The following is a 17,754-nucleotide window of genomic DNA, read 5'->3' on the forward strand; positions in this document are numbered from 1 at the left end:
CGGAGCCGGGCCGAGGCTGGGGGCGGGGCCGGGCCGAGGCGGGAAGCGGGCAGCGGGTCCGGGTCGGCATGGCGGAGGTGGTGGAGTTCCGGGTGCCAACCGGTAGCGCCCGGACGCTGCTGGTCTGGGGGCTGGAGCCGAACCCGAGCCTGGAGGTGAGGCGAGGCCTCGGAGCGGGCACCGGGACCTGTTAAGAGCAGAGGAGAGGGACCCGGGAGCCTCCCGGCACGGAGGAGAAGGAACCGGGACCCCCAGGTCCCAGCCCGTCAAGGCTCAGGACTGGGGCCTGGGACCCCCAGGAGCCTGAGATTCTCTCGGGACACCCCCGCACTCCCCTCTCAGCTCCCTGTCCACAGGAGCAGGGCCCGGGATCCGTAGGAGCTGGGAAGTGAGACCCAAGATCGTCCCGGGGCTGGCTTGAAGAACCGTGGATCCCCCTCCGACACTGAGCAGCGGGGGCTGGACTCCCCCCACAACAGCCCAGGACTGAGCAGTGGGGCCCTGCAGCCCTCCGATGAGCAGGGAATGACAGCCACCAGGGCCAGAAGAAGGGGTTCCAGGAGCTGGGGAATGGGACCTCCTAATCCCCAGTCTCAATCTCCCCTCTCCCAGCTCAGAGCCATTGCTCCTCATCCTGTCCCCCCAAGCCCTCGCCAAAAGTCTCTCCCCAGTTTTCTTGTAGCCTTTGCAGGTACTGGAAAGCTGCTCTAAGGTCTCCCTGGAGCCTTCTCCCTGGAGCCTTCTCCCTGGAGCCTTCTCCCTGGAGCCTTCTCCAGGCTGAGCAGCCCCCAGCTCTGTCAGCCTGTCCCCACAGACCAGGGGCTCCAGACTGATCATCTTTGTGGCCCTCAGTGTCCTGGTACAGGGACTGGGTGACACTGGAGATGAGATGTCATCAGGGCCAGGCTGAGCTTGCTTTGATGGGAGATAAACTCCTCTTCAGTCTCCCTTCTTACTTCAGAGCTTGTTGCTGTTAAACTACTACAAACTTTCCTCCAATTCCAGGGCACCAGGTCTGGGGAGCAGTCCTCTGCCTGTCACTGTTGCTCAGCCCCTGGAGTACCAGTGGATGGTTCACCAGGCTCTCTCTTTGCTCCTGTTTCCCCCCCAGCACTCCCTGTTCTCAGTGTTCTCCAGGTTCGGGCTGCTCTACTCGCTGCGGGCACACAGCAATGCTGCCGTGGCCGGGCCTGGCTTTTATGCTGTCGTCAAGTTCTACTCGGCTGCGGATGCCAGCAGAGCCCAGCGTGCCTGCCACGGGCACAGCCTGTTCCAGGAGGCCCCTGTGAAGGTGAGCACAGCAGCCCCAGGCCACAAGCACACCCACAGCCTCCCTGGGCAACCTGTGCCAGTGTCTCCCCACCCTCGCTGTGAAGAGTTTCTTCCCCAGTCTCCGGGCGAAGCAGTCCAGGGGCAGCATCCCTCCTCCAGAGTGGTTATCAGGTCCTGTTCCTGGGTGATAGACTCATAGAATCAGTCAGGTTGGAAAAGACCTCATCAAGTCCAACCTGTCACCCAAGATCTCATGACTACTAAACCATGGCTCCAAGTGCCACATCCAGTCCCCTCTGGAACAGAGGGTGCCCTGATCCCCTTGCCCAGGTAACTGATAAAGCTCTTAAAGAGAGCTGAATGGAATGGGATAGGATAGGATAGGATAGGATAGGATAGGATAGGATAGGATAGGATAGGATAGGATAGGATAGGATAGGATGGAATGGAATGGAATGGAATGGAATAGAATAGAATAGAATGGAATGGAATGGAATGGAATGGAATGGAATGGAATAGAATAGAACAGAATAGAATCAACCAGGTTGGAAAAGAGCTCAAGGATCATCCAGTCCAACCTCTCACCCAGCACCATCTGAGCAACTAAACCATGGCACCAAGGGCCTCATCCAGGCTCTTCCTAAACACCTCCAGGGATGGGGACTCCACCACCTCCATGGGCAGCACATCCCAGTGGCCAACCTCTCTTGCTGGGATGAATTTCTTCCTCACCTGCAGCCTAAACCTCCCCTGGCACAGCTTGAGACTGTGTCCTCTTGTTCTGGGCTGCTTGCCTGGCAGAAGAGACCTGGCTCCAACCTCCCTGCAGGGAGTTGCAGAGAGCAAGAAGGTCTCCCCTGAGCCTCCTCTTCCCCAGGCTAAGCAACCCCAGCTCCCTCAGCCTCTCCTCCCAGGGCTGTGCTCCAGACCCCTCCCCAGCCCTTCTCTGGGCATGTTCACACCTCAGAAGCATGAATGCAGTCAGCTGTTAGGATACTTTCAGCTCCTAGAATCACAGACTCATTCTGCTGGATAAAGCCCTTTCAGCTCATGGTATCCAGCCCTTCACTCAGCACTGCCAGGGCACCACTAACCCCTGGCCCTCAGCACCACACCTCCACAGCTTCGAAACCCCTCCAGGGATGATTCAGCCACTGCCCTGGGCAGCTCCTCCCAGAGCCAGGAGTGCTGTGCCTGCTGTGGGGACCCTGTCAAACAAAGCCTGACTGAGCAGAGCTCTTCTCTCCTGCACAGGTTTGCCTTTGCACCAAGCAGAGTGGGTTTCAGCAGCAGGTCCTTGCCCTCAGCAGCACCAAGTGCCAGGAGCTGGCCAACCACTACCTGGGCTTCAGCGGCTGGTCCAGTCGCATCCTCACGGTAAGGCCTCTGCAGGTTCCCTCAGCGTCCTTCCCCTCACCCTCTTCCCACACCACCTTCTCAACAGCAGCCAGCAGGGAGCACTTGCAGCCCAGAGAGCCAAGCAGAGCCTGGGCTGCAGCAAGAGAAGTGTGGCCAGCAGGGCCAGGGAGGGGATTCTGCCCCTCTGCTCCACTCTGCTGAGACCACAGCTGCAGCTCTGGGGCCAGTTCTGGAGCCTCTGTGCCAGGAAGGGTCTGGAGGGGCTGGAAGGTGTCCAGAGCAGGGCCAGGAGGAGGAGCAGAGGGCTGGAGCTGCTCTGCTGTGAGCACAGCCTGAGGGAGTTGGGGTTGTGCAGGCTGGAGAGGAGAAGGCTCCCAGGAGACCTCCTTGTGGCCTTCCAGGATCTGCAGGGGGCTGCAAGAAAGCTGGGGAGGGACTTTTGAGGGTGTCAGGGAGGGATAGGACTGGGGGTTGGGTTGGAAGGGATCTCTGAAGCTTCACAGATTCACAGAATGGTTTGGGTTGGAAGGGAGCTCAAAGCTCATCCAGCTCCAACCCCCTGCCATGGGCAGGGACACCTCCCACCAGCACAGCTTGCTCAGGGCCTCATCCAGCCTGGCCTGGAGCACCTCCAGAGAGAAGGCAGCCACAGCCTCCCTGAGCAACCTGTGCCAGAGTCTCCCCTGCCTTACTCTCAAGAATCCCTTCCTCCTCTCCAGTCTCAGTCTCTCCTCTCTCAGCTCAAAGCCATTGTTCCTCATCCTGTCCCTCCCAGCCCTTGTCCCAAGTCCCTCCCCAGCTCTCCTGGAGCCCCTTCAGGTACTGGAAGGCTGCTCTGAGGTCTCCCTGGAGCCTTCTCCAGGCTGAACAGCCTCAGCTCTCCCAGCCTATTCCTATAGGGGAGGTTCTCCAGACCTCCCATCACCTTTGTGGCCTCCTCTGGGTATCACCCAGCCCAACCCCCTGCCAGAGCAGGTCACCTAAAGCAGGCCACACAGGAACCAGCCCAGGCAGGTCTTGAATGCCTCCAGAGATGGAGCCTCCCCCACCTCTCTGGGCAGCCTGCTCCAGTGCTCTGCCACCCTCAAAGGACAGAAGCTTCCCCTCCTGTTTAGATGGGACCTCCTAGATTGCAGTCTGTGCCCTCTGCCTCCTGTGCTGGCACTGGGCTCAGAGCCCTCAGTGCTCCCAGCTAATCAACATCTCCTCAAGATGAAGCACTTCTGGTGTTCCCAACAGCTGCAGAATGTCTCTGGCTTGGATGGTGAGAGGAAGGAAGTGGGGAAGCCATCTCAGAGGCAATCAGTGAAGTTCCTGTGTGCCATGGAGGTGACAGTGCCCAGCCACGGGGTTTGCTCCAGGGGGGTTGCCCTGGGTGAGGCAGACGTGGAGGATGGTGAAGGTAGGTGCTGGGTGCAGCTGGGAGCCTGCTGCAGCAGCTGTGCCAGGCACTGGCCTTCCCTCTGCACTCTGGGTGGGGCTGGGAGAGTGTCTGAGTGTAGCCTGAGGGCCCTGTGAGCTGTGAAGTGAGACCCTGAGCGTGCCTCAGCCCCCCAGCTTCACACCAGTGGCACTTCCTGACCCCTGCCCTCTCCCCCTCGCCTGCAGCCTTCCCCTGGGGGGCAGGTCTGGTGTGAACAGGCTGTGTGAGCACGGCCATGGCATAGCTCAGGTGCCAGCAAGGCTCCACACTGCCCTGCTGCCCCTGGGCCAGGGATCTTGTGCTGCTCTGGGTTGGCAGGTGGAGCCCCTCTGGGTGCTGCCATGCTGCTGCCACCTCCTGAAGCAGAAGCTGCTCTCTAAAGCTGTGCCTGGCTGCCCTCCCTGGTGTGAAGCTGCTGAGCTGCACCTGCACAGTGGCAGCTTACAGAGCCACAGAGCTGCTGGTTGGAAGAGACCTTCCACATCATCCAGTCCAAGCCTGAACCCAGCACTGCCAGGGCACCACTCACCCCTGGCCCTCAGCACCAGCACAGCTTTGGGACCCCTCCAGGCCTGGGGACTCCACCACTGCCCTGGGCAGCATGGACCAGGCCTCGGCAACCCTATGGGGGGAGGAAATTGCTCCTCATGGCCAACCTGAACCTCCTCTGGAGCAACTTGAGGCCTTTTCCTCTTGTCCTATCACTTGTTCTTGGGAGCAGAGCCCACCCCCCAGCTGGTTCCAGCCTCCTCTCAGGGTTTCCTGTTATCTTATTGCTTGTTCCTTGGGAGCAGAGCCCAACCCCCACCTGGCTCCAGCCTCCTCTCAGGGAGCTGCAGAGAGCAATGAGGTCTCACTCAGCCTCCTCTTCTCCAGGCTGAACACCCCCAGCTCCCTCAGCTGCTCCTCCCCAGCCCTGCTCTCCAGACCCTTCCCCAGCTCTGTTGCCCTTCTCTGGCCCTGCTCCAGCCTCTCAATGTCCTCCTTGGGGTGAGAGGCCCAAAACTGAACCCAGTACCTGAGCTGTGGCCTCCTCAGTGCCCAGCACTGGGGGATGAACCCTGCCCTGCCCTTGCTGCCCACAGCATTGCTGCTCCAGGCCAGGCTGCTGGTGACCTTCTTGACCACCTGGGCACTGCTGCCTCAGCTCCAGCTGCTCTCAACCAACCCCCCCAAGTTCTTTTCCAGCAGGCACTTCCCTGCCACTCTGCCCCAAGCTTGGAGCCTTCATGGGGTTGTTGTGACCCAAGTGCAGCCCCAGCCCTTGGTGACTGGTGTCAGTAACACCCTGCTGCTTGTGTCCAGGTCCTCTCCAGTTCCTCACAGCCACCAGAAGAGCTCAGAAGCTGGCAGTTGGGAAAGCTTTGTCCAGCTCCTTTCAGAAGATTCTCCTGGTGGTGCTGGGTAAGGCCTGGTTGGGTACTGCCCTCTGGCTGCTTGGCCTAAGGCCTTTAAACCTCCCAGGGATTCTTTGCTTCCTGCACTTTTGGGATTCATTGAGGCCTGGGACAAAAGCAAACCTGTGCTGTGCTCTGGGATGGTTTCACAGAGTGGCTCCACCCTGTGAGCATGGAAGGAAGGATGTGACCTGCTGGTGGCTGCTCATGGTATCCTAGTATCAGTCAGGGTTGGAAGGGACCACAAGGATCAGCCAGTCCCAACCCCCCTGCCATGGGCAGGGACACCCCACACTAGATCAGCCTGGCCACAGCCTCAGCCAGCCTGGCTGCAAACACCTCCAGGGCTGGGGCCTCAACCCCCTCCCTGCACAACCCAGTCCAGGGCTTCACCACTCTCATGGGGAAGAACTTCCTCCTCCCCTCCAGCCTCAATCTCCCCACCTCCAGCTTCATTCCATTCCCCCTAGTCCTATCACTGCCTGAGAGCCTGAGCAGTCCCTCCCCAGCCTTCTTGGAGCCCCCTGCAGATCCTGGAAGGCCACAATGAGGTCACCTCAGAGCCTTCTCTTCTCCAGCCTGAACAGCCCCAGCTCCTTCAGTCTGTCCTCACAGCAGAGCAGCTCCAGCCCTCTGCTCCTCCTCCTGGCCCTGCTCTGGACACCTTCCAGCACCTCCACATCCCTCTTGCCATAGGGGCTCCAGAACTGGAGGCAGGACTCCAGGTGGGGTCTCCCCAGAGCTGAGCAGAGGGGGAGAATCACCTCCCTTGCCCTGCTGGCCACACTTCTCCTGCTGCAGCCCAGGCTCTGCTTGGCTTTCTGGGCTGCAAGTGCACACTGAGAGCTCCTGCTGAGCTTCTCCTCCCCCAGCACCCCCAAGGCTCTCTCCTCAGGGCTGCTTTCCAGCCAGTCCCTGCCCAGCCTGCATTTGTGCCTGGGATTGCCTCCAGCCAGCTGCAGGACCCTGCCCTTGCTCCTGTTGCACCTCCTGAGGTTGGCTTGTGCCCACCTCTCCAGCCTGCCCAGCTCCCTCTGGATGGATCCCTTCCCTCCAGCTGTCTGCTGCCCCACACAGCTTGGTGTCATCAGCAACCCTGCTGAGGCTGCACTCAGTGCCACTGTCCATGGCACCCACAGGGATGTTGAACAAGCCTGGGCCCAGGGCTGATCCCTGAGGGACTCTGCTTGTCCCTGGCCTCCCCTGGGCCATGGAGCCATGGACAGCCACTCTTTGGGTGCTGCCATCAAGCCAGTTCTGTATCCATCCAGTGGTCACCCATCACACCCATGTGTCACCAGCCTGGAGCCCAGGCTGTGGTGGGGACAGTGTCAAAGGCTTTGCCCTGACATCAGTTGCTCTCCCCTCAGCTGTTGATGTTGTCAGCTGCTCATAGAAGGCCACCAGGTTGGTCAGGCAGGATTTGCCCTTGGCAAAGCCATGCTGACTGCTCCCAATCACCTCTTCACTATTCTTCTGAGCCAGCAGTGCCTCCAGGAGGATCTGCTCCATGATCTTCCCGGGCACAGAGGTGAGACTGACTGGCCTGGAGTTCCCTGGTTCCTCCTTCTTACCCTTTTTGCAGATGGGGGTGATGTTTCCCCCTTTCCAGTCTGTGAGGACTGCCCCAGACTGCCAGGGCTTTTGATAAATCATGATAAATCATCACTGAACCTCCAGCCCCCAAGGCTGTAACTGCTGGCAGGGGCAGCTCTGTGGTGCTTCCTCACCTCCCGGCTCCAGCTCCAAGCCTGTCACTCCAGGTTAGGGAGCATGGCTGCCCTGCTTGGAGCTCAGGGAGGGTTTGTGGTCATCACACAGCACATCCTGACCATGCCTCTGGCTCCTCTGTTGCAGAGAATGGGAAGGTGACTGTGGAGTACAACTGCTGCCAGGAGGAGCCCACAGACCTCTTAACAGAGGAGGAACTGAAAGGACTCATTGAGGTAAAAGCAGTTCAGCTTTAGCACAGGACCTGCATGCTGCACCTTGAGCCCTGGAGAGCCAGCTGGCAGCTGTGCCTCCCTCTGGCACCCTCCTTGTGCACAGCCCTGCTGAAAGCCCACAGCTGGGAGTGGTAGAGCAGGCTGAGGGCTGAGCTCTGCTGCTTTGGGGGTAACTCTCTGCAGCAAGGTGGGTTTGGGGCAGTTGGGGGGCAGGACTGTGATGGTGCAGCTTGGGACAGCTCTCACAGCATCCAGGGCTGCTCTTGAGAGGGACAAGGGTGGTGAAGTCCCAGCAGGTCACAGGAAATGATTCTCCTCAGCATGAGGAACAACTTCTGTGCTGTAAAGGGCAATGGATGGAAACTGCAGCACAGGAGGTTCCACCTCAACATGAGGAGGAACTTCTGCACTGAGAGGCTCCCAGAGGCCTGGAGCAGGCTGCCCAGAGAGGTTGTGGAGTCTCCTGCTCTGGAGCCTTCCCAGCCCTGCCTGGATGTGTTCCTGTGGGACCTGTGCTGGATTCTCTGCTCCTGCTCTGGCAGGGGGCTGGACTCAAAAGATCTCCAGAGGTCCCTTCCAGCTCCTCACACCCTGTGAGCTGTGACTTTTGAATAAGTTCTTAAATAAATCATAGCATCAATAAGGTTGGAAAAGAGCTCAGAGCTCATCCAGTCCAACCTCTTACCCAACACCATCTGATCAACTCAACCATGGCTCCAAGTGCCACATCCAATCCCCTCTGGAACACCTCCAGGGATGGGGACTCCACCACCTCCCTGGGCAGCACATCCCAGTGGCCAATGACTCTCTCTGTGAAGAACTTTCTCCTCACCTCCAGCCTAAACCTCCCCTGGCACAGCTTCAGACTGTGTCCTCTTGTTCTGGGGCTGCTTGCCTGGCAGAAGAGACCAACCCCCACCTGGCTCCAGCCTCCCTGCAGGGAGTTGCAGAGAGCAAGAAGGTCTCCCCTGAGCCTCCTCTTCTGCAGGCTAAGCAACCCCAGCTCCCTCAGCCTCTCCTCCCAGGGCTGTGCTCCAGACCCCTCCCCAGCTTTCTTGCCCTTCTCTGGACACCTTCCAGCAGCTCAACCTCTTTCCTAACCTGAGGAGCCCAGAACTGGACACAGGACTCCAGGTGTGGCCTCAGCAGTGCTGAGCACAGGGCACAAGGACTTCCCTGCTCCTGCTGGCCACACTCTTCCTGCTGCAGGCCAGGATGCCCTTGGCCTTCTTGGCCCCCTGGGCACACTGCTGGCTCCTGTTCAGCTGCTGTCCACCACTCCCCCCAGGTCCCTCTCTGCCTGGCTGCTCTCAGCCACTCTGCCCCCAGCCTGCAGCACTGCCTGGGGTTGTTGTGGCCAAATCAAACTCCCCATCTAGAACTGCAATTCCTAAGCTCATCCTTCCCAGGAGGAATGGTTCTCAGAAGCTTTGGTGAAGCTCCTGCAGGTGCCTGGGGAATGATAGAATGGTTTGGGGCTTGGAAGGGACCTCTGGAGCTCCTCCAGTCCAACCCCCTGCCAAAGCAATGTCCCCCAGGGCAGGGCACACAGGGACACATCCAGGTGGGGTTTGAAAGTCTGCAGAGCAGGAGACTCCACAACCTCTCTGGGCAGCCTGGTCCAGGCCTCCAGCAGCCTCACACCAAAGCTTCTTCTCATGTTGAGGTGGAACCTCCTGGGTTCCAGCCTGTACTCACTGTTCCTTGTCCTGTCACTGGGCACCCCCAAAAGGAACCTGGCACCTTCTTGACCCCCACCCCCCAGCTGTTTATACACAGTGATCAGATCCCCTCTGAGCTTTCTCTTCTCCAGACTCAACAGCCCCAGGGCTCTCAGCCTTTCCTCCTCACAGAGCTGCTCCAGCCCCTTCAGCATCCTCCTGGCCTCCATTGGACTCTCTCCAGCAGATTCCTGTCTCTCCTGAATTGAGGAGCCCCAAACTGGACACAGTATTGCAGGTGTGGTCTTCCCAGTGCAGAGCAGAGGTGGAGGAGAACCTCCCTGGACCTGCTGGCCCCACAGCTCTGCATGCCAGCTGCTGGCACAGCCAGTGGTGAGCTGAGGATTTCCACCTCACTGGGTTTGAACCCTGCTGCTGAGCAGGGAGATCTTGGCTGTGGTATTTTGAGGCCAAGCATCACTCTCAGATGTTCAGCAGCATGATGCTGCACAGCCTCCAGCTCCTGCAGCAGCTTGTGTGGAAGGAGTGTCTGAAGCACCCTGTGACAAATTATTCCATCTGATGAGCCTGAGTCACCCTCTGCCCTCAAGCAGGAGGCTTCCTTTCCTCCTGAGGAGTAAACAGGAATAGTTGGGGGTGAGAAGTAGCTAGCAGCCAGCAGGGGGGAGGTTAGCAGGTTGGGAAGATGAGGTCTCACAGAATCATGAATGCTTTAGGTTGGAGAAGACTACCAAAGGTCATCCAGTGCAGCCCCCTGCAGCCAGCAGGGACAGCCCCAGCCAGGGCAGGCTGCTCACAGCCCCACACAACCTCCCCTGCACTGCTGCCAGGCATGGGGCAGCTCCCAGCTCTCTGGGCAGCCTGGGCCAGGCTCTCCCCACCCTCACTGCCAAACCTTTCTCCTTCTCTCCACTCTCAAGCTCCCTCTTGCCCTTTCCAACCCTCCCCCCTTGGCCTGTCCCATCAGGCCCTGCTCAAAGCTCTGTCCCCAGCTCTCTGCTGGGCCCTTGAAGCACTGCAAGGCCACCAGAAGCTCTCCCTGGAGCCTTCTCTTCTGCAGGCTGCCCAAGGCCAACTCTCTCAGCCTGGCTCCCAGCAGAGGGCTTCCAGCCCTGCCAGCACTGCTGTGGCCTCCTCTGGCCCTGCTCCCCCAGCTCCCTGTTTGTGCTGAGGGCTCCAGAGCTGCCCCAGCACTGCAGGGCAGGTCTCAGCAGATCAGAGAGGCAGAATCCCCTCCCTCCAGTGCTGCCTACAGATCTCTGCTGGTTTGTTCTGTGCATTCTCCTCTGCACAGCCCCTTCCATCTGACCTCTTTTAACCCCACAGAGAGCTGACCTGACAAGTAGAGACCATGAGAGAAGTGAGCAGTGAAGTCAAACAGAAAGTCTGCTGCTTCTCAAACCAGCAGAGCCAGCCCTGCCCTCCCCTGCCCTCTCACTTCCCTGTGATGCTGGGGCAGGCAATGCTGTGCTTGCTCTCTGCAAGACACCTTCCAGCCTGGCCAGAAGAGGAAGAGGCAGGAATTGGGAAGGACTTGCTTGGGAGGAGAGCTGCTGGCTGTGCTTTGGGTCATTGCCTTGTGATGTTGGGTCAGCCTTTCCAAAACTCAAATGTTCCTCAGCTGGGAAGTTCCTGTGCTGCTGAGGCCTCACCTGCAGCACTGCGTCCAGGTCTGGGCTCCCCAGCTCAAGAGGGACAAAGAACTGGTGGAGAGAGTCTAGCACAAGGCCACAGAGATGCTGAGGGCCCTGGAACAGCTCTGATCTGAGGAGAGGCTGAGAGCTGGGGCTGGTTAGCCTGGAGAGGAGGAGCCTGAGGGGGATCTGATCAATGCTTACAAGTTCTAAGGGTGGGGGTCAGGAGGATGGGGCCAGAGGCTTCTCAGTGGCCCCCAGTGACAGGACAGGAGGCAACAGGCATGGAGTTGAACACAGGAAGCTCCACCTGCCCCATAGGATCATAGAATCAATAAGGTTGGAAAAGAGCTCAGAGATCATCAAGTCCAACCTCTCACCCAACACCTCCTGACAACTGATCCATGGCTCCAAGTGCCACATCCAATCCCCTCTTGAACACCTCCAGGGATGGGGACTCCACCACCTCCCTGGGCAGCACATCCCATGGCCAATCTCTCTTGCTGGGAAGAACTTTCTCCTCACCTCCAGCCTAAACCTCCCCTGGCACAGCTTGAGACTGTGTCCTCTTGTTCTGCTGCTGCTTGCCTGGCAGAAGAGACCAACCCCCACCTGGCTCCAACCTCCCTGCAGGGAGTTGCAGAGAGCAAGAAGGTCTCCCCTGAGCCTCCTCTTCTGCAGGCTAAGCAACCCCAGCTCCCTCAGCCTCTCCTCCCAGGGCTGTGCTCCAGACCCCTCCCCAGCTTTCTTGCCCTTCTCTGGACACCTTCAAGTCTCTCAATGTCCTTCTTAAACTGAGGGGCCCAGAAGCAACAGAGCCCTGGAGCAGGCTGCCCAGAGAGGTGGTGGAGTCTCCATCTCTGGGGACTTTCAAGGCCCAGCTGGATGTGTTCCTGTGTGGCCTGCCCTGGGTGACCCTGCCCTGGCAGGGGCCTTGGATTGGATGATCTCCAGAGGTCCCTTCCCCTCTCCCATCACCCTGTGGCTGCAGGGAGGCTCTGCTGTACCTGGCACCACTCTCTTGTGTGCAGGTGAGGAGGAGGGGGGAAGCTGAACAACGTTGTGGAGAAAGAAATTCACTCTTGGCTTGGCTTTGCAGGTCAATGACTTGTCCTTGGAGCAGTTTGACCTGGATGAAGAAGAAGGAGAAGAAGTTTTGTCTGATCTCAGTTTGGAGGAGGAGCTTCTCCAGCTGGCAGATGCCAGCTAATGAGCACAGCTCTGTCCTGCCAGCAGCTCCAGCAGTTGTGTGGTGCCTGGTGAGGAAGCCAAGCCTAAGCTGGGCCAGGAGGTGTGCCTCACAGCCAGCCTCACAGCTCACAAGCCCCAGAAATGGGCAGCAGCCCCCAGTGTTACTAAAATTAAACCTCCCCCACCCCAAAACACTGAGCTGGCTGGGGAGGGGAAAGTGTTTTCCTGTCAGCTAATCCAGGTCAGCTATAAATGGTTGTTATTGAGACAGCAGAGGAGATGTGCTTGGCACCCCGAGAAGAACAAAAGGAAGGAGGGCCCCCCCCCAACCTCCCCCCCGGGAGCCCACACGGCTCAGGCTCGCTGTGAGCCGCGGGAGGCAGCTGGGGACAGCAGAGGTGGCACCAGCAGGAGGAGCTGTGGGGCCTGCACACCTCCGGCAGGCACCGGGAGAGTGCTGCTGGGGCTGAAAGCCCTGCGGCAGCGGGGAGCTGGGACTGGAGCGGTGCAGAGGCGCAGCTGGCAGCTGGGATGGAAGCACTGTGCGGGGCTGGGGCTAGCTCCGTGTAAAGCTGGGATGGAAGCACTGTGCAAGGCTGGGACTAGCTCCATGCAAAGCTGGGATGGAAGCACTGTGCAAGGCTGGGACTAGCTCCATGTAAAGCTGGGATGGAAGCACTGTGCGGGGCTGGGACTAGCTCCATGCAAAGCTGGGATGGAAGCACTGTGTGGGGCTGGGGCTAGCTCCGTGTAAAGCTGGGATGGAAGCACTGTGCGGGGCTGGGGCTAGCTCCATGCAAAGCTGGGATGGAAGCACTGTGCAAGGCTGGGACTAGCTCCATGTAAAGCTGGGATGGAAGCACTGTGCGGGGCTGGGACTAGCTCCATGCAAAGCTGGGATGGAAGCACTGTGTGGGGCTGGGGCTAGCTCCGTGTAAAGCTGGGATGGAAGCACTGTGTGGAGCTGGGACTAGCTCCATGTAAAGCTGGGATGGAAGCACTGTGCAAGGCTGGGGCTAGCTCCATGTAAAGCTGGGATGGAAGCACTGTGTGGGGCTGGGGCTAGCTCCATGCAAAGCTGGGATGGAAGCACTGTGCAAGGCTGGGACTAGCTCCATGTAAAGCTGGGATGGAAGCACTGTGTGGAGCTGGGACTAGCTCCATGTAAAGCTGGGATGGAAGCACTGTGTGGAGCTGGGACTAGCTCCATGTAAAGCTGGGATGGAAGCACTGTGCAAGGCTGGGACTAGCTCCATGTAAAGCTGGGATGGAAGCACTGTGCGGGGCTGGGGCTAGCTCCATGCAAAGCTGGGATGGAAGCACTGTGCAAGGCTGGGACTAGCTCCATGTAAAGCTGGGATGGAAGCACTGTGTGGGGCTGGGACTAGCTCCATGTAAAGCTGGGATGGAAGCACTGTGCAAGGCTGGGACTAGCTCCATGCAAAGCTGGGATGGAAGCACTGTGCGGGGCTGGGACTAGCTCCATATAAAGCTGGGATGGAAGCACTGTGTGGGGCTGGGACTAGCTCCGTGTAAAGCTGGGATGGAAGCACTGTGTGGGGCTGGGACTAGCTCCATGTAAAGCTGGGATGGAAGCACTGTGCAAGGCTGGGACTAGCTCCATGTAAAGCTGGGATGGAAGCACTGTGCAAGGCTGGGACTAGCTCCATGTAAAGCTGGGATGGAAGCACTGTGCGGGGCTGGGACTAGCTCCATGTAAAGCTGGGATGGAAGCACTGTGCAAGGCTGGGACTAGCTCCATGTAAAGCTGGGATGGAAGCACTGTGTGGGGCTGGGACTAGCTCCATGCAAAGCTGGGATGGAAGCACTGTGCGGGGCTGGGACTAGCTCCATATAAAGCTGGGATGGAAGCACTGTGTGGAGCTGGGACTGGCTCCATGTAAAGCTGGGATGGAAGCACTGTGCAAGGCTGGGACTAGCTCCATGTAAAGCTGGGATGGAAGCACTGTGTGGGGCTGGGACTAGCTCCATGCAAAGCTGGGATGGAAGCACTGTGCGGGGCTGGGACTAGCTCCATATAAAGCTGGGATGGAAGCACTGTGTGGGGCTGGGGCTAGCTCCATATAAAGCTGGGATGGAAGCACTGTGTGGGGCTGGGACTAGCTCCATGCAAAGCTGGGATGGAAGCACTGTGCAAGGCTGGGACTAGCTCCATGCAAAGCTGGGATGGAAGCAATGTGTGGGGCTGGGGCTAGCTCCATGCAAAGCTGGGATGGAAGCACTGTGCAAGGCTGGGACTAGCTCCATGTAAAGCTGGGATGGAAGCACTGTGTGGGGCTGGGGCTAGCTCCATGCAAAGCTGGGATGGAAGCACTGTGTGGGGCTGGGACTAGCTCCATGTAAAGCTGGGATGGAAGCACTGTGCAAGGCTGGGACTAGCTCCATGTAAAGCTGGGATGGAAGCACTGTGCAAGGCTGGGACTAGCTCCATGTAAAGCTGGGATGGAAGCACTGTGCGGGGCTGGGACTAGCTCCATGTAAAGCTGGGATGGAAGCACTGTGCAAGGCTGGGACTAGCTCCATGTAAAGCTGGGATGGAAGCACTGTGCGGGGCTGGGACTAGCTCCATGTAAAGCTGGGATGGAAGCACTGTGCGGGGCTGGGACTAGCTCCATATAAAGCTGGGATGGAAGCACTGTGTGGAGCTGGGACTAGCTCCATGTAAAGCTGGGATGGAAGCACTGTGCAAGGCTGGGACTAGCTCCATGTAAAGCTGGGATGGAAGCACTGTGCGGGGCTGGGACTAGCTCCATGTAAAGCTGGGATGGAAGCACTGTGCAAGGCTGGGACTAGCTCCATGTAAAGCTGGGATGGAAGCACTGTGCAAGGCTGGGACTAGCTCCATGCAAAGCTGGGATGGAAGCACTCTGTGGGGCTGGGACTAGCTCCATGTAAAGCTGGGATGGAAGCACTGTGTGGGGCTGGGGCTAGCTCCATATAAAGCTGGGATGGAAGCACTGTGCAAGGCTGGGACTAGCTCCATGCAAAGCTGGGATGGAAGCACTGTGCAAGGCTGGGACTAGCTCCATATAAAGCTGGGATGGAAGCACTGTGCAAGGCTGGGACTAGCTCCATGCAAAGCTGGGATGGAAGCACTCTGTGGGGCTGGGACTAGCTCCATGTAAAGCTGGGATGGAAGCACTGTGCGGGGCTGGGACTAGCTCCATATAAAGCTGGGATGGAAGCACTGTGTGGGGCTGGGACTAGCTCCATGCAAAGCTGGGATGGAAGCACTGTGCAAGGCTGGGACTAGCTCCATGCAAAGCTGGGATGGAAGCACTGTGCAAGGCTGGGACTAGCTCCATATAAAGCTGGGATGGAAGCACTGTGTGGGGCTGGGACTAGCTCCATGCAAAGCTGGGATGGAAGCACTGTGCAAGGCTGGGACTAGCTCCATGCAAAGCTGGGATGGAAGCACTGTGCAAGGCTGGGACTAGCTCCATATAAAGCTGGGATGGAAGCACTGTGCAAGGCTGGGGCTAGCTCCGTGTAAAGCTGGGATGGAAGCACTGTGTGGGGCTGGGACTAGCTCCATGCAAAGCTGGGATGGAAGCACTGTGTGGGGCTGGGACTAGCTCCATGTAAAGCTGGGATGGAAGCACTGTGCGGGGCTGGGACTAGCTCCATGTAAAGCTGGGATGGAAGCACTGTGTGGGGCTGGGGCTAGCTCCATGCAGAGCTGGCATGGAAGCACTGTGTGGGGCTGGGACTAGCTCCATGTAAAGCTGGGATGGAAGCACTGTGTGGGGCTGGGACTAGCTCCATGTAAAGCTGGGATGGAAGCACTGTGCAAGGCTGGGACTAGCTCCATGTAAAGCTGGGATGGAAGCACTGTGCAAGGCTGGGGCTAGCTCCATGTAAAGCTGGGATGGAAGCACGCTGGGACAGCTGGTCCCCCAGCCTGTCCCCTGCTCTGCCCCTGCCCCGCTCCTGTCCCCTGCCCTGCCCCTGCCCCGCTCCTGTCCCCTGCTCTGCCCCTGCCCCGCGCCTCTCCCCTGCTCTGCCCCTGCCCCGCTCCTGTCCCCTGCTCTGCCCTTGCCCCGCGCCTGTCCCCAGCCCTGCCCCGCTCATGTCATCTGCTCTGCCCCTGCCCCGCGCCTCTCCCCTGCCCCAGCCCCTGCCCCGCGCCGGCCCCGGCCGCCGCCGTTGGCCGCTCCGCCATGGGCCGGCCCCGGCCCCCCCTGCCGCTGCTCCTGGCCCTGCTGCTGCTGCCGGCGGTGGGCCCCGGCCCGGCCCGGCCCCGCGGGCTCTGCCCTGCGCTTTGCCGCTGCCGCCGGCGGCTGCTGGACTGCAGCGGGGCCCTGCCCGCCCCGTGAGTGCCCTGCCCCGCACCGCCCCGCGGCACACCGCAGCGGGGCCCCGGCCGCAGCGCCTCGGGCTGGGTGTGCGCAGGGAAGGGGCCGGCGGGGCGGTGATGGGCTGCGTTTCTCCGCAGGAACGGCAGCTGGGCTGCTGCCGGGGAAGGACAAGCGTGGAGAGAGCAGCTCTGGGCTGAGGCCTTGTAAGTGTCCTCCAGGAGTGAGCACGGCGAGAGGCCAGGCCCGGAGCAGGGGCAAGGTGCTGGCAGGGCTGGAAGCCCTCTGCTGGGAGCCAGGCTGAGAGAGTTGGCCTTGGGCAGCCTGCAGAGGAGAAGGCTCCAGGGAGACCTTCTGGTGGCCTTGCAGTGCTTCAAGGGCCCAGCAGAGAGCTGGGGACAGAGCTCTGAGCAGGGCCTGATGGGACAGGCCAAGGGGGGAGGGTTGGAAAGGGCAAGAGGGAGCTTGAGAGTGGAGAGAAGGAGAAATGTTTGGCAGTGAGGGTGGGGAGAGCCTGGCCCAGGCTGCCCAGAGAGCTGGGAGCTGCCCCATGCCTGGCAGCAGTGCAGGGGAGGTTGTGTGGGGCTGTGAGCAGCCTGCCCTGGCTGGGGCTATCCCTGCTGGCTGCAGGGGGCTGCATTGGATGAGCTTTGGGGGTCCCTTCCCACCCAACACCTCTGACTCCATGACTTTCTCCCATTGAATCTGGATTTTGAGCCCAGGCCATGACCAGCAGAACCACACAAACCATCTCTATCAGACTGCAACTCAGCAGGGAGGGAGGTGCACCTCCAGGGCTTCTTTGGGTGAAATGCCAGGAGCTGTGTCCATCCTAGGGGACCATCCCTGTGCCTGTTTCATCGACCATCAGGCCACAGTTAGCTTCAGCAGGCCAGGAGCAAGTGCCTGCTCCTGCCAGGGGTGGTGATGATCCCCACAGTGACTCAGAGGGGTGTTTCAGGAAAGGATATTTCCTCCCCTGACATTTCCATTCCCTCCTGGTGTCTCAGCAGTGTCCCATTTGTCATTCCAGAGTCCTCCAGGACAATGGTCTGCAGGCAGTGAAGAGACATTCTCTGGAGGGTCTGCTCCTGCTGAAGCACCTGTAGGTATTTTGTTGAGGCTGTCCAGCCTGAAGAGAAGGCTTTGAGCTGGGAAAGGGCAGATTGAGAGTGGAGATTAGGAAGAAATTCTTGAGAGTGAGGGTGGGGAGAGGCTGGCACAGGCTGCCCAAGGAGGCTGTGGCTGTCCCCTTCCTGGAGGTGTTCAAGGCCAGGCTGGATGAGGCCTTGAGCAAGCTGGGCTGGGGGGAGGTGTCCCTGGGCATGGCAGGGGGTTGGAGCTGGATGAGCTTTGAGGCCTCATTCTATGAGAGTCCCCTCTGGTCGGGGGGGCTGTCACAAGTTCCACTCCACACAAGCTGAATCCAGCCACAAACACCACCTGGAAGCAGAGCTGGTGCCACCACACCAGCACTGCCAGTGCCCCAGCAGGTGGAGGCCAGCAGCAGGGTGCCAATGCCACCGACACTTTT

The 17,754-nt window shown here is 59.5% G+C and overlaps 1 protein-coding gene across 3 annotated transcripts; it reads left to right on the plus strand.

Moving 5' to 3' along the window:
- The first annotated feature begins 43 nt into the window (after positions 1-43).
- Positions 44-17,428, plus strand: RDM1 (RAD52 motif containing 1). 3 transcript variants are annotated; one of them, XM_068171074.1, is made up of 8 exons: positions 44-155; positions 1,112-1,291; positions 2,527-2,649; positions 3,871-4,033; positions 5,360-5,458; positions 7,309-7,397; positions 11,813-11,972; positions 17,254-17,428. In XM_068171074.1, the coding sequence occupies exons 1-7, from the start codon at positions 69-71 to the stop codon at positions 11,921-11,923; spliced, it is 852 nt and encodes a 283-aa protein (XP_068027175.1). In that variant the 5' UTR covers positions 44-68; the 3' UTR covers positions 11,924-11,972; positions 17,254-17,428. The 3 variants fall into 3 exon arrangements, with proteins under 3 accessions (XP_068027175.1, XP_068027176.1, XP_068027174.1); XM_068171075.1 differs by lacking the exon at positions 17,254-17,428 and adding an exon at positions 16,361-16,407; XM_068171073.1 differs by lacking the exon at positions 17,254-17,428 and having other exon boundaries at positions 11,813-12,004.
- The last annotated feature ends 326 nt before the right edge of the window (positions 17,429-17,754 follow it).

Source organism: Melanerpes formicivorus, unplaced genomic scaffold (assembly GCF_026170545.1).
Source record: "Melanerpes formicivorus ecotype bairdi unplaced genomic scaffold, bMelFor1.0.p_v2 SCAF_1631, whole genome shotgun sequence".
NCBI classification, from domain to species: Eukaryota; Metazoa; Chordata; class Aves; order Piciformes; family Picidae; genus Melanerpes; species Melanerpes formicivorus.